This window comes from Colias eurytheme, chromosome 22 (genome assembly GCF_061535395.1).
Source record: "Colias eurytheme isolate Ceu_HAF_F1 chromosome 22, ilColEury1 Martin Lab GWU primary, whole genome shotgun sequence".
In the NCBI taxonomy this organism is placed as follows: Eukaryota; Metazoa; Arthropoda; class Insecta; order Lepidoptera; family Pieridae; genus Colias; species Colias eurytheme.
Genome location: NC_143001.1, coordinates 7,976,984 through 7,991,470, shown reverse-complemented (window position 1 = coordinate 7,991,470; position 14,487 = coordinate 7,976,984). Strand labels below are relative to the sequence as shown.

Sequence of the window (14,487 nt, the reverse complement as noted above, 5' to 3'; positions counted from 1 at the left end):
CATACATAAAATCAAATTCAACTACTATAATATTCAAACACCAACAAACATCATACAAATAAATGTGTGCGTGCGTGTACTTGTGTACACACGTAAGAAATGAAAGTTCTTTTAAAAAAAAAATTACTCTAAGCAACTACGTATAACGTATTTATAGAAATACGTCGAATCACGCGTGGTAAGGATAAGAAAAAGATAGCGCGTAACGGAAAAATGTCACGCGTAACGAAAAAATATTACACTAAATTTTTTTCCAACCCCGATAAAGAAGTTTCACTTCAAAAAAACTAAAAAACTTTCAATACTTTAAAATTCAAAATTCAAACACCACACACAACAGAAAAACAGTAATTCTTAAACAGTAACGGTATTTCGTCGTCTGTTATAAAGTTCCTATCAGGTCTTATACTGGCAAAGTTATTATATTTAGGCTCAGTTAGGACGTCAAAAGAATATTTTTGGACTCTAGATAAATCTCTATTTAATTCATCCAATGTATACGCAGTTATTAGTAAAGGAGATTTTAATTTAGCAACACATTTGAGAGTGGCTGGCCAAGGGTCTTTTCCGTTGTAGATTGATGACCTTTCAATACTTGGGTTGAAGGCACATACTGAAAACAAATAAAAACATTAAATAGTATAATATGCTTCCAATTGAATGTACGTCGTTATGTTAAAAGATTATTAATAAAATTAAAACTGATAGTATAAACTAGGTATTTTCTGACGTAAATGTGCTTTATTCCATCATTGATATTATTATTTTGTCGGTTTGTAAAAATAGTAATAAGTATTTTAAAATCCATTCAAACTGAAAATGCATATTATAGCAATGTAAAAATATCTTTCAAATATTATAATGATATAAAAACTGCAATTTCATATCTACTTTTAAAATCTTATGGTCTAAAAACAAGAAGTTTTCTTTGAATACCTTCTAAGAAAGAAAATTCTAATTGAAGTTAAATAAAAAACCTTACCAATATCAGGATGAATGAAATCTTCACTAGTGTAATAATCAAAATATGTTTTCTTGTCTTCGAAGCTGAATAGCAGCCGACGATTGTTGGAGCGGCATTTTTCACATAAACTGAAAGGAAATATACATTACTAGTTTCCGCCAAACTCCGCCAATGACGGTCCCAAGCCCGTATGCAAAAGGAGGAGGGTTGGCTGAGAGGTGACCGAGCCAGCTGTAAAAGGTCAACGTCGAGTATCGGGCGACGGTTAATTAACCCGACAATGATAGCTTAACCAGATTGAATAAGTGAGGGTAGGAAATGACCTTCACAACCCGCAACTCTTAGTTCTTTTACTATGGAATCGGGGGCCTTGGCTTAATCGCCCGGGCTGCGAGGTAGAAAACCTCTTTAAAAAGTCACCCCAATCTTAAGGTGGGATACGCGCCAATAAGATGCATGGCTTGCGGGAGGCAAGCTACTAGCGCCAACCTCGTCGGACCCGGCTAACGACGTTGTATACGTGCCTTCACTGGGGAATGGGCGTCACCCCTAGTGTGACGGTTATAAATCGTCCCTACTCGTGGGAACAAAATGAGCGAAACCATTCAACAAAAAAAAAACATAAACCAAAATAATATGATTCAACAGACTTTTCACAAAAGTATGTTTACTCGAACTAGAAGCAACTCGACTTCTTCTTTACCAGCAAAACTGATAACTGAAGAGCAAATTTCAGACAAACCAAATTCAGAACAAAGTAATCAGACTTTGATAGAGCCTCGGCCAGAAAGCTCCCCCTTAGAAATAATAAACAATAAGGTTGACTGGCAAAGAGACCAAATTCCTACTAAAAGAAATAAAAGAAAATAAACTAGCCCAATACAAAACGACACAAATAAAAAACTGAAAAATACTTCCGTTTTTGCAGTACCCACACAAAATAGTTTTGAAATCTTGAATGAAGATACCTCAGAAGACAACAAGAAAGAAGAAAAAGAATACATTCCTAAACCTGAGCCTATCTTTGTCACAGGTGTCCTAAATATTACATCTCTCAAGGAAGTTTTAAATGAAATAGTAGACAATAGTTCATACACTATAACCACCCTGAAATCTGGACATATTATAAAAATCATGCCCAAAGACATCCAGGTATATAAAACTATTAGAGAGAAATTTATAGCGAACAATATCTCTCACTATACTTATCAGCTTAAGTGCGAGAGAGCATATAGAGTTGTCGTGCGCGGGCTACATGCATCAGAAGACACTGCACAGATAGCCAAAGAGCTGTCAAATATAGGACATAAAGTCAGACAAGTGGTGAATGTAAGGCACCGGGCTACAAAAGAGCCACTACCTACCTTCTATGTTGACCTGGAACCAAAGAGCAACAATAAAGATATATTCAAAGTAAAATACTTGAATAACATGAAAATTACAATTGAAGCGCCATATAAAAAAAAGGAAATACTTCAATGTAAAAGATGCCAGAGATTCGGCCATTCAAAGAACCAATGCTATAGACCTTTCCGTTGCGTTAAATGTGGTAAAGATCATCCTACTTCATCTTGTACTAAAAAACCAGACACCGAAGCTACTTGTGCGAATTGTGAAGAGAAACACCCGGCTAGCTACAAAGGTTGTAGCATCTACAAGCAATACAAAGAACGGATCTTAAAGAGTGCACCAAAGCCAAAAGTAAATCCACCATCACAAAACGTAACTTCTACATATATGCAACCTACTTTATATAACAGGTACTCAAGAGTACCCAATCTCAATAAAACATATGCAGAGGCTACCAAGGCAAAATTAACAGACACACATTTTGAAAAAACAACAGACCTTAACGACATCATGAAACTTATGGAAACTATGCTTGACAAACAGCAAAAGACAATAATGACCATGGTTGAAACTATGGTAGACAAAATGATGGATCGCATGGTCCAGCTAGTCAGCAGCCTTGTTAAAAAATGACTCGAAACCTCCGAGTGGTCACTTGGAACGCCAACGGCTTGACGGAGAGACGTCAAGAATTTGAATTATTTTTAAAAACAGAATATATTGACGTAGCACTTATATCTGAGACAAGGTTCACTTCTAAATCGCACACCGTTTTTGACAATTACAAAATGTATGCAACTAATCACCCATCTGGAAACAGCCATGGAGGAAGTGCCATTATTGTTAAAAATAATATTAAGCACTACCCAATTGAGAACTATTCCACAGAGAAAATTCAAGCAACCTCTATAATAATCGAAGACAATAAATTGGAAACTGTACTGTCAGCCGTTTATTGCCCGCCTAGACATATAATATCTGAACAAGACTTCAACAACTACTTTGCGACTTTGAATAAAAGATTTGTCTGTGGAGGGGACTGGAATTCAAAGCATCTTCACTGGGGTTCAAGAGTCTATAACCCAAGAGGTAGACAACTTATGAAAACAATACAAAAAATGAATCTAGAATACTTATCTGGTGGCAAGCCTACATATTGGCCAAATGACAGAAACAGGATACCTGATTTGCTTGATTTCTTTGTTACAAAAAATATAGATAATAATTACGTCACAATAGAATCACCTATCGACCTCACTTCAGATCACACTCCTGTCATCCTAAACATAAGCTCAACAATCACTCTGTTGCAACCACAACCTAAGTTATACAACCGTAAAAATACGAACTGGCGTATGTACCAAGACATGATAAACACACTGGTGGATCTGAAATGCAAACTTAAAACCTCTGATGAAGTAGAAAATGAAATAGAAAAACTCAATATGACTATTCATAATGCTGCAAATATTGCCACTTCAAAACAGAAAGGTAAGCCTCCAAAACAAAACTCTTATCCACTAGAAATCAAAGAGAAAATCAAAGAACGCCGCAGACTTAGAAAAATATGGCACAGGAGCGGGTATCCGAGCGACAAAACAGCTTTCAACAAATTTTCGGAGGAATTGAAAACTTACATTAGCCAACTAGAAAATGAAAACATCCAAAATCGAATTACAAATCTAAGCCCCAATGCTGACACAGATTATTCATTGTGGAAAGTAACTAAAGCCCTAAAACGCCCTAAAGCTCATATGTCCCCTCTCCACAACAGCAACGGAGGGTGGGCTAGATCGGACAAAGAAAAGGCTGAAACATTTGCAAAACACTTAAACACTGTTTTTCAACCACACCCTGAGAGTAATCCTGATCATACGGCAAAGGTGAATACATACCTAGGCTCGGCAAAACAGATGTGTCTTCCTCTTAAAAGCACTAGTCCAAAGGAAGTCGCTAGAGAAATCAGATACCTCAAAGAAGGTAAGGCACCTGGATATGATATGATCGATGCTACTTTGTTAAAACATCTTCCACCTAAAGGAATAATGAAAATTGTCAACATCTTCAATGCTCTTCTAAGACTCGAACATTTCCCAGGGCAATGGAAGATAGCACAAGTGGTGATGGTGCTTAAACCAGGCAAACCGCCGCATCAGACGACCTCATATAGACCCATTAGCTTGCTGCCAATTATTGGAAAACTGTTCGAGAGAATACTACTCAGCAGAATTAATAATAAAATAAAATAAAAAAGAGTTTATTTTCTCACATTGGTTACATTAAATAAGTACACATTTCCATTACATATAAATAAGTGTGAGACTGGTGCCTAAACTAGGTAATAAAAATTACCTGTATTTTAGGTCACCAGGCCCCCACTCCTCACTTCGTTGGATCACATTTTATTTATACTTGTTGAGAGAAAAGAAAACACTAGAAATAAGAAAAACTACAAAGAATATATAAACCACTATTATACCAAAGCTCAGTTGTAACCACCAGTCCAGAAATCAAGGGTTTTGTATATTTTAAAATGATATTTATCATTGTGTTATTTAGGCAAAATTATTTTCCCATTACACCTGCACTTAGCCCTACGACCAACGACGGGTCTTGGGATCGAATGACTGGATATATAAAGCCAGTCATTCACTAAGTCTATAGAAGTAAATAAAAAATACTTAATTTTAATGTATTTTACTTTCATTACTTAAGTATTACGTCCTAACAGTTAGCAATACCTCTGTATCCTCGTAATCCAAAGTAAGAAGCCATTCTTTCAAAACTAATTTTAGTTTATTTTTTGTGAGTGGATAAATGGATATTATTTGGGAAATTTTGTTGTACAGCCTTGGACCCATTACATAAGAGTGCCTACCCGCGATACAGGTTCTGCACGATTCTTGTTTAACTATTTTATTATTCCTACGTATAGTTGATAAGAGATTTTTATCATATTTTAAGTGTGCATGTGTACGAAGTATCATATTTAAGATATAAAGTTTCCGCACCGACAGGACTTTACAGTCAGCGTATAGTTTTGTAGTTGGGTATCTAAAATGTTTTTTAGTCATAATCTTCAGAATCATTCTCTGGGCTCTTTCAAGCTGTAAAATAGTTGTTTTAGGAGCTCCACCCCACACTGCAATACCGTAAGATAAGATCGATTGAGCTAAAGCATTATAAACAATAGTTAGGATTCGATTATCAGCAGAATTTTTTAATAACTTAAAGACATAAATTAACTTACGGACTGATTAAGGAACACCTACTCACTGTACTGCCCGACCATCAGTTTGGATTTCGTGAAAACCACGGAACAATAGAGCAAGTCCACCGAATCGTAGACATAATAAGTAAATGTCTTGAAAACAAATTGTATTGCTCTGCTGTCTTTTTGGATATAAGTCAAGCATTTGACAAGGTGTGGCATGAAGGTCTTCTATATAAATTGAAAGAGAAGCTCCCTCACTGCTTTTATTTAACTCTCAAATCTTACCTCACCAAAAGAAGCTACCAGGTGAAATGCAACGAAGATCTCTCCGAACTCTACGAGATACAATCTGGTGTCCCACAGGGCAGTATCCTAGGACCGATACTGTACCTTATTTATACAGCTGACATCCCCGCGAACAGCAAAACAATGATTGCGACTTATGCCGATGACACCGCAGTGATATCCATCCATAAGGATCCAGGAACTGCATCTCTCATGATACAAGAGCACCTCACTGAAATTGAGACATGGCTAAAACTATGGAGGATAAAAGCAAATGAGAGTAAGTCCACGCATGTGACATTTACGCTCAGAAAGGAAACGTGCCCGCCGGTAACCTTAAACAACAAAGAAATACCCCAAGAAGATAGTGTTAGATATTTGGGTATGCACTTAGACAGAAGACTGACATGGCAAAAACATATATGGACAAAGAGAAAACAACTTGATGGAAAACTGCGTAGCCTAAATTGGCTGATAGGTCACCACTCAAAATTGAAAGACAATAGTAAAATTCTAATTTACAAGACAATCTTAAAGCCAATCTGGACGTATGGCATACAGCTTTGGGGCTCTGCCAGCAATAGCAACATTGAAATCCTAGAGAGATTCCAGACTAAGGCTCTCAGAACAATACTTGGTATCCCCAAATGTATTGCAAATAAATACATGTACCTTGATCTCGGTATAGCCACAGTTCGAAAACAAATTGTCGAAAGCAGCCAGAAATATCAGGGAAGGCTAACAGTACACACCAACGACCTTGCTCAAGCGTTAAGTGGAGAGGGAGGCCAACAATACATCAGGCTAAAAAGACAGGACATTACAAACCTTGCTAAAAGATTCTAATCTAAAACAAATATAACACTGGACTACAAGGGTGGAGTCGTTGGACGAGCCCCTTGAAACAATATCATGTTCCCGGACGGAGTTCCAAACAATATAAAGGCCAATTGTTACCAAACAGATTGCCTGGTCGCAGTTTAATCAAAAAAAAAAAAAAAAAAAAAAAAACTAGTTTCCGCCCGCGGCTTCACCCGCGTGGTGTTTTTATAAAAGGTAGCCTATGTTCTTTCTCAGGGTCTAAAGATTGTCTGTGCCAAATTCCATCAAAATCGGTTGAGAGGTTTAAGCGGGAAAGCGTAACAGACAGACAGAGTTACTTTCGCATTTATAATATTAGTAGGGATTATTAAAACTTATATTAAGTTAAATTCCTACGATGAAAGAAACATTACTTCCTATTCTTGTGATATAAAAAGTTATAGATGATATTATGTTGCTTCCTGTTGAATATTCATAGATATAATAAAAAGTAAAACAACTAAAACCCAACTACGACAAAAAGCGACGCTGAAAAAGTATAAAACAAGATTTTCAGAATTCCACTATGTAGAGATAAATTTTCATGTTTGGAAAGGCGTAGTCACACGTTGTCAAAGTGCTACGGTAGATATATATGTAACGTGTGACTACGCCTTTCCAAACATGAAAATTTATCTCTACATAGTGGAATTCTGAAAATCTTGTTTTATACTTTTTCAGCGTCGTTTTTTGTCGTAGTTGGGTTTTAGTTGTTTTACTTTTTATTATTTGTACTATTTTGGTGTTAAAGTGTATTTGTGGCGCATAATATTGACAAAAGTTAAATTGATGAACTAATAAAGAAGCTAGGAACGAAAAGATGTGAATTATATGCAATCAGCCCATGAATACAGGTAAAGTCACAAGCAAATGCTAGTAATATATATATATTCAAAATGTGCAAGTAAAAAGCTTTCAAATGATACCAAACACGGCATATTTATCTTAACTTTATTTTTTTACTCTGTATGTTTTGTCCGCTAGAGGGCGCCACATTAGATTTTGTGAAATCCCATATAGCCTATAACCAGCGGACAATTAAGACGCTTCTAATGATATGTCATTTGTCGAATTCTGATAAGTAGTTTAGAAGTTACGAGGGAACAGATGAACATACATACATACATACATACATACATACATACATACATACATACATACATACATACATAGCCTGTCAAAATCATAACCCTCCTTTTGCTTTGCCGTTGTCGGGTAAAAATAATATCCTCTTGTAAATATGATCGATCTCTAATAAAACTTGATTATTAATATTCTGTTTAAAAAACTTTATCATAATGAGATTCATTGAGGTATTATTACTACGTATAGAGAGGACACCACGAACAAAATCTGTGTGACAATCGCGCGGTGCGAGGCACGCGTGGGGCGGCTAGTTAGTCAAAGATATAAGCGATGTTTGAGACACTTGGCTCTAACTCGTGTTACAAATAGTGTAGTTAGTAGTAGCGATGCCCTCTCTATTACATAGTACATAGTAACTCAATGATGAGATTTACTTGAGCAGATATATTCTTGCAATTTCCTAACATTAGACTTCCTAGCTTAGTGACCAAATTAAGGCACATTTAATTAGATTATTACAACATTGTACCTAGCCTAGTTCCAATATTCTCTCATTATTTAAACTAAAGGTATTTCTCACTATCATTTATCAACAGTAGTTATTATATATCCTTACTTGACATTCCTCAAAAGGTCCAGTGGCAAATTCGAAGGGTTGAGATTAGGACTAATCAGAACTATTCGTAGATCTTTTATATCAGGTCGTAAATGTAGAAAGAATCTCTCCCATTTATTTAGTACATCTGCTTCGAATTGCAATTCTGCTCCCACTATGTGTATTGAAAATATGCTCCTCTGAAAAAGATAAATTTTATTAAAGAGGTGGAATTTATGAGTCTGTTTATGGGTAGCTCTGGTACTGGTACATGTATCATATGTATGTTGATAATATTTTCCTCAGTGGAGAGATAAGAAGTCTTCAATTGAAACAATACTACGACAGTTTTAAAAAATACAAGCTGGGCCGCGCAATTTTACCCGCGGGTAAAATCAAGTCAATCAATCAATCTATCAGTGTTTGAGTCAATTTGAGTCAAACAATCTATAGCTCTTGTGTTATTCTGATGATAGCTTTACTGTTAAGTTTTATCCAAATAGGCCCTGTAGTTCATGAAAGAGTTACAAACGTACATCCATCCATCCTCACAAACTTTCGCATTTATAATATTAGTAGGATAATACATAAAGTACCTATTCCTCATAATACCAAACTAAAATGAACCATTCTCCAGAAAATTTCATAAATAACATTTGTATAAGAAAAACAAACCTTGTTCAGTCCATTTGCATTTTTTCTACACATTTGATAGCCATACGCAGTAGTCAGAGGTGCTGAAGCTATCTGAGTAAGCGTCGCGTATTGTATGTCATCCATTTCTGAAATAGTACCTGCATTAATATTGGATGCCGTCCAAGAGATATAGGTTAATAAAATATGGATAACAACACATATAGTGTAATGTATGTATGTACGTTTTACATGGCATTGAAAATGCCACGAATGGAATATGTATTGAAAATATGTAACGAAGTTTGGTGAATTTTATAGAGATATTTGATCATTTTCATGTTATGTTTAAATTAGGCACATCGGATTTATTAACAAAGTAAAATATGAATTTGTGAAAAAATGTGATAATGAACGATTCTTACGACCAAAAAGAGATTGTCTTAGATAAAATAAAACTGTAGAGACCAAATATTAAAACACATTTAAAAAGATTTATTATTTTATCGACTGAAGATAGTCATTATTCAATTTCACAGCATAAAAGCAGTTCTATTGAAAATTTCTCCTATAAAACACCATTACAAACTATAAAATCTACCTAATTTAGTAACCTTACAGTTAAACATTAATCTACATTCCAAACTCACCAATTTTCTCTTCATACAAAGAAGCCAGAACCTCATTAATCTTCTCCGGTATAACATAACTTTCCGTCATCACCTTACTAGGTAGGCAGGGCTCCAATCTACCCTTGGTCTGTTGGTACATCACCAGTTTCTGGTACAAGGCATATGACTTACACCACTGTTGATGGGATATGGGTAAGTGTTCTGGGTGGTCTGTACAGAATGCCACCTGGAATATGATCATATATTTTCTATGAGAAGTTTTTTGAAGTGAAAACTTCTTTAGCGGCGTTGGGTATAAAATCTTAAACTCGCGTCAGGACACGTGGCCTGATCGAAAAAGCGTAAGACGGATTTTTTTTTTTTAGCCCTTATATTCCATGCGTAAGACGGATACCATTCCAAAATATCAAACATGCTGAACGTTAATAATCAAGTTTTCACTTTTGCCGGCACTCCCGTCTTTTTTTTTAGTTGGGTTTTGTAAATGAGGAAACCAGCATGCGATTCCAAAAGGTTTGTGAGTATTATAATACCTTTTTGCTTACGCTGGCGATAAAATTATCTGATTGGAAAGGTATGAAAGAGTAAAAAAAACAGATCTAGAAAAGTATTTATTAAAATTTACAACAATTAAAGTTTTACAGGGGAACAATATTAAACGACATAACATAAATAATTTAATAGTAACGACGACGTAGAATCTTTTTAATAGCAAGATAGTTTCAATAAATGTAGACTAGGGCCCTTCTCTCATGGAGCTACTCAAAAAGAACTAGTCACAAACTCAAATTACTAACGAGTTGCCTGAGTGTCACAGCCCATACATGTTCTATGGAGATTCGCACACGACGCGACTAGTTACTAACTGGTGAGTAACGCGTTAGCAACAAATCACGCGCGACGCGTCGTGTCGGTCTCCACGCTACTGGTTTCCCGAGTTTCTTTGTTTTTTATGATATAAATGAACGAGCAAACATTGACAAGTGACTGAAACCTTATAACTTGAGTAGCGTTGTATGCGAGATACAATTTGTAACTGGTTTGTAATCGTAATTACTGATTAGTTCAGTCATTTTTGAGTAGCTCCATGAGCGAAGGGCCTAAGATATTAATTTATTGCATTCCGCTGCGTATACTGCGATTTAGCATATTCAACACAACAAAATGTATTATGGAAACAACTGCACTATAGTATCATCGCGATACATGAGCAGAAAATACCGCATTATTATTATTGCATAGATAAATAGGTACCTGTCCACATCCTCTGCAATCAGTCAAGTATCCCTGCCTCCATTCCCTACAGGCAGTATTGGAACAGATCCTAGGATAAAGCAAAGCTTCTTGCTCCCAGGGAAGCAGCTTTCGTTTTAGCATCTTCTCACAGGACATAATAACTTGCATTCTGAGCAATCTGTAGTCTTGGCCAGTTATGTTTTTCGCAGCCCCGTAGATGAATTTTTGCTCTGCGAAAAGAAGAAAAATTATCTGGTCTGTTAAGTTTATATTAAAAGTATTATGACGATTTAATTACGATATTAATTCGTTGTAAGAATATGCCATATCATTATGAAAATAAAAAGTGTGCACACATGTCAGAAGTGCAACTTCTTTGGCAAGATTCAAAGATACCAAAATCGTCGCCTTACTCCATGGCGTATTGGTATTCTACGCGACCTTGAAATTTTACTCTCAAGTCTCAACGCGCCTAAAGAAGTTTCACATCAAAATTAACCATAAGTACAATATTTACAAACCTTTCAAGTGAGCTATAGTACAAATTGCGAAACACAAAGATTGATGTTTCGGCCAATCTTCATCCTTATGTTTCTGACTACAATAGAATAGCAGGTTACAAAACTTGCAGGGAACTCTCGTAGTCAAATCCTTGTTGCAAACATGACAGATGTTTGGCAGAAACACTGTACGAAAGCTGTATTTGTAAACAAAATCGTCGTTTTCATTTATTTTATATGTATTTGAATTATGTTTTGACTTATTCTGTGTTTGTGATTCTTTCGATCGCTTCTTTGATTTTTCGACGTCAACTGAATCTTTTATTTTAACTTTAGCTTGCATGCTATTAGGTGGTTTATCTTTTTCTTTTTTGTAGTCGTCCTTATTCGATGATGCAGGAATGTTTGGTTGGCCTAATAAGTTTTTTGGCTGCGAAACAGGATGTTCTTTTGCGTTTTTTTCTTGCCTATCTTCTTCAGGTTCGGTTATACTTATTTCCGGATTTGGTAACGTTGGTTTCTTTGTTTCTACGGTATCGTACACTTCTTTGGCGATCATTTCAAATGTTTTGTTAATGTCTTCGTTGCTTGATGTTAAAGCGTCTTCAAAATTTTCGATGGGCTCGTAATAAACTTCAAATGCTGAAGAGGAATCTGGTTGAACTTCAGTTTCATCCGTGTTTCCAGTAGATTGCTGTTTCTCTTTTTTCTGTGTATTTTCGGATTTAGTATCTTTATCCTTCGAAGATTTATTTTGAGTATCTTTCTTTGTCTCACCAGCAGTATTACTTGAAGAACCAGTTGTTGTACTAGACGCTTGTTCAGTCACACCTTTTTTACCTTTTTTCTTCGTCTTTCCTTTCTTATCTTTTCTTGCAGGACATACTGGAGGCGAGCATGGACTTTCTGGAACTTCTTCTTGTGGTATATCAACAATTTTTGAACCATCATTGGCTGGTGTAATGTTTTCTAATGCGGTATCGATAGGAGCGGCCACTGGACTATGTAAACTTTCTTGTTTAACATCCACTAATTTCTTTTCAACTTCTATTTCACCCTTTTCAATAGCTGTTAACTCAGCTAATGATTTTTCGATAGATAATTTTAACTCTTCCATTACTAGCGTTTCGTCAACTGCTTCAGCTGGTATAGGTACATTTTTATCTTCAGTCTTTAGAGCACTCATCTTTAATTCAGTCACTTCTACATCTAAAGGATCCATTTGCGACCTCACTTCAGGAGATTCGCCTGAACCTTCAACAACTGGTACTGACATAAAAATTGGAATTCCAAGTCTTACTTCATCGGGAGAATGGATTTCTTGAATTACAGTATTATTGTTACTATCAAACTGTTGCTGACTACTCGAGCGAGGGTAATGGATAAAATCAGGTGTAATATTTGTATCTTCTATTTGTTCAGTTTTTGGTTCATTTTGTGAAGATGCATCTATTGTAACGCTAGGAGCCTTTTCACCATCGCTCTGCTCTGAAATTGATTTTGCAGATCTTTTCTTCTTTCTCGATGGTCGAACCTCTGTAAATGAAGTATTATCAGACTCTTTTATTTGTTCCTGTTCAGTTTGAGGTGCTATTTGTGGCGATTCGATGACTTTTTCTACATTTACAGTTTTGTCGCATTTTTCTTTTTCAGTATCAGCAGGCCCAATGATCACGTTTTGAAATGATGGTTCACTCTGTTTAATATTATTAGTTGTTTTTAAACTCTCACTTTCAGCTTGTATTAGTACATTATCATCTTTCTTTAGACATTCCAGCCCAGGAAGAGAACTCTGATCGATTTTAGCATCTTCAGGTGTTGAATTATTATCAACATTTGTTGATGTTTTTGTATTCTTGTTCTTATGTTTTTTATCAACAGGCTTAGCAATTTTTGCTTTTGGCTTAGGGCTTGCTTCCTGAGATACTTCACTTATTTCAGATGTAGGTTTTACTTCACACTTTTTCTGCATTAACTCAACAGTTCCTTCTTGTGGTTGTTTCTTATCTTCATCGTGTTGAATTACCGCTGGTGAATGTTTTCTGTGTTTTTTATTTTTCTTTTTATTTTTTGTTTGCTGAATGTCTTCTACTTTCTCCTCGCATTTATCTATCAAAACTTCTGGTAAACTATCATTGTTTTGCGATTCAGGTCTCACTGTTTCCTCTTGTGAATCACCGGGTTCTAATAATTGTTGGAAAGCAGAAATACATGTGACATCTTCAGTTTTAGTGGAGTCAGCCGGAGGTTTCTTTTTCTTATGTTTCTTTTTAGGTGTACTTTCTGGCGTCTGAGGTATTGGATCGCTTTTAATAGATATTTCAGTATTTACTTCGCTTTCTGTTTTCACTGGTTCAGTGATTTCTTCTGTAAAACATTTTTCAGTTTGTTTCTTCTTTTTCTTTTTGCGCTTCGCTGTTTCAGGTTTCGTGTCATTTTCCACATCACTATTTGCTTGTATTGATGGCTCAGTAACATTTAAAGTATTATCTGTAGAATTTTCCTGGTTATCAGGCATTTTTTGATCATCAAATAATTCATCTTGCTTTTTCTTTTTACCCTTCTTTCTTTTAGGCTTCACAGGAGTTTCGTCTGGTGCACCTGTTTTAACAGTTTCTTCCATTGCTGGTACATTTTCACACGGAACAGCTTCAACACTCGTTTGTTCGCTTTGTTTATCTTCACATTTTACTTGTTCTTCTTTATTCACATCAGTTTTATCACTTATTTCACTAGTTACATTTTGCGTTGGCAAAACATTCGCATTTTTGGCACGGTTCTTATTTTTACTTTTCTTTGTGTTCATTGTTATATTTCGTACACGAGTACAGACAGTTAAATATTCTAACTGTACGCAGAAAAACGTCCGAACATTTCTAAAATCGAATTACGTCTAATCGAATTGTGTGTCATTCGTTATTCTTGTCTTGAATTTCGCATGTATATACTAGAAAATGTCACGGCGTGAGCTGTGGTGCAATTTGAACTTATTGTTATCGTGTTAGGGTTTATTTCTGTATGTGGGTCAGTAAATTTAAGATGTGTCAAGGAAGCATAGCTTGCCAAAAGTGCATTCTAGGGTTAGTTACGGGTTTATAAATAGAGTGCATCTACCTACTGAAGCACTGGGT

The 14,487-nt window shown here is 35.7% G+C and overlaps 1 protein-coding gene across 1 annotated transcript; it reads right to left on the bottom strand.

Moving 5' to 3' along the window:
* Positions 1-31: 31 nt before the first annotated feature.
* Positions 32-14,222, bottom strand: LOC149898789 (uncharacterized). The gene is made up of 7 exons (XM_090114901.1): positions 11,378-14,222; positions 10,875-11,086; positions 9,639-9,846; positions 9,031-9,137; positions 8,377-8,555; positions 983-1,092; positions 32-613 (listed from the first exon to the last, which is right to left on the bottom strand). The coding sequence occupies exons 1-7, from the start codon at positions 14,160-14,162 to the stop codon at positions 321-323; spliced, it is 3,894 nt and encodes a 1,297-aa protein (XP_089971027.1). The 5' UTR covers positions 14,163-14,222; the 3' UTR covers positions 32-320.
* Between the last annotated feature and the right edge of the window lie 265 nt (positions 14,223-14,487).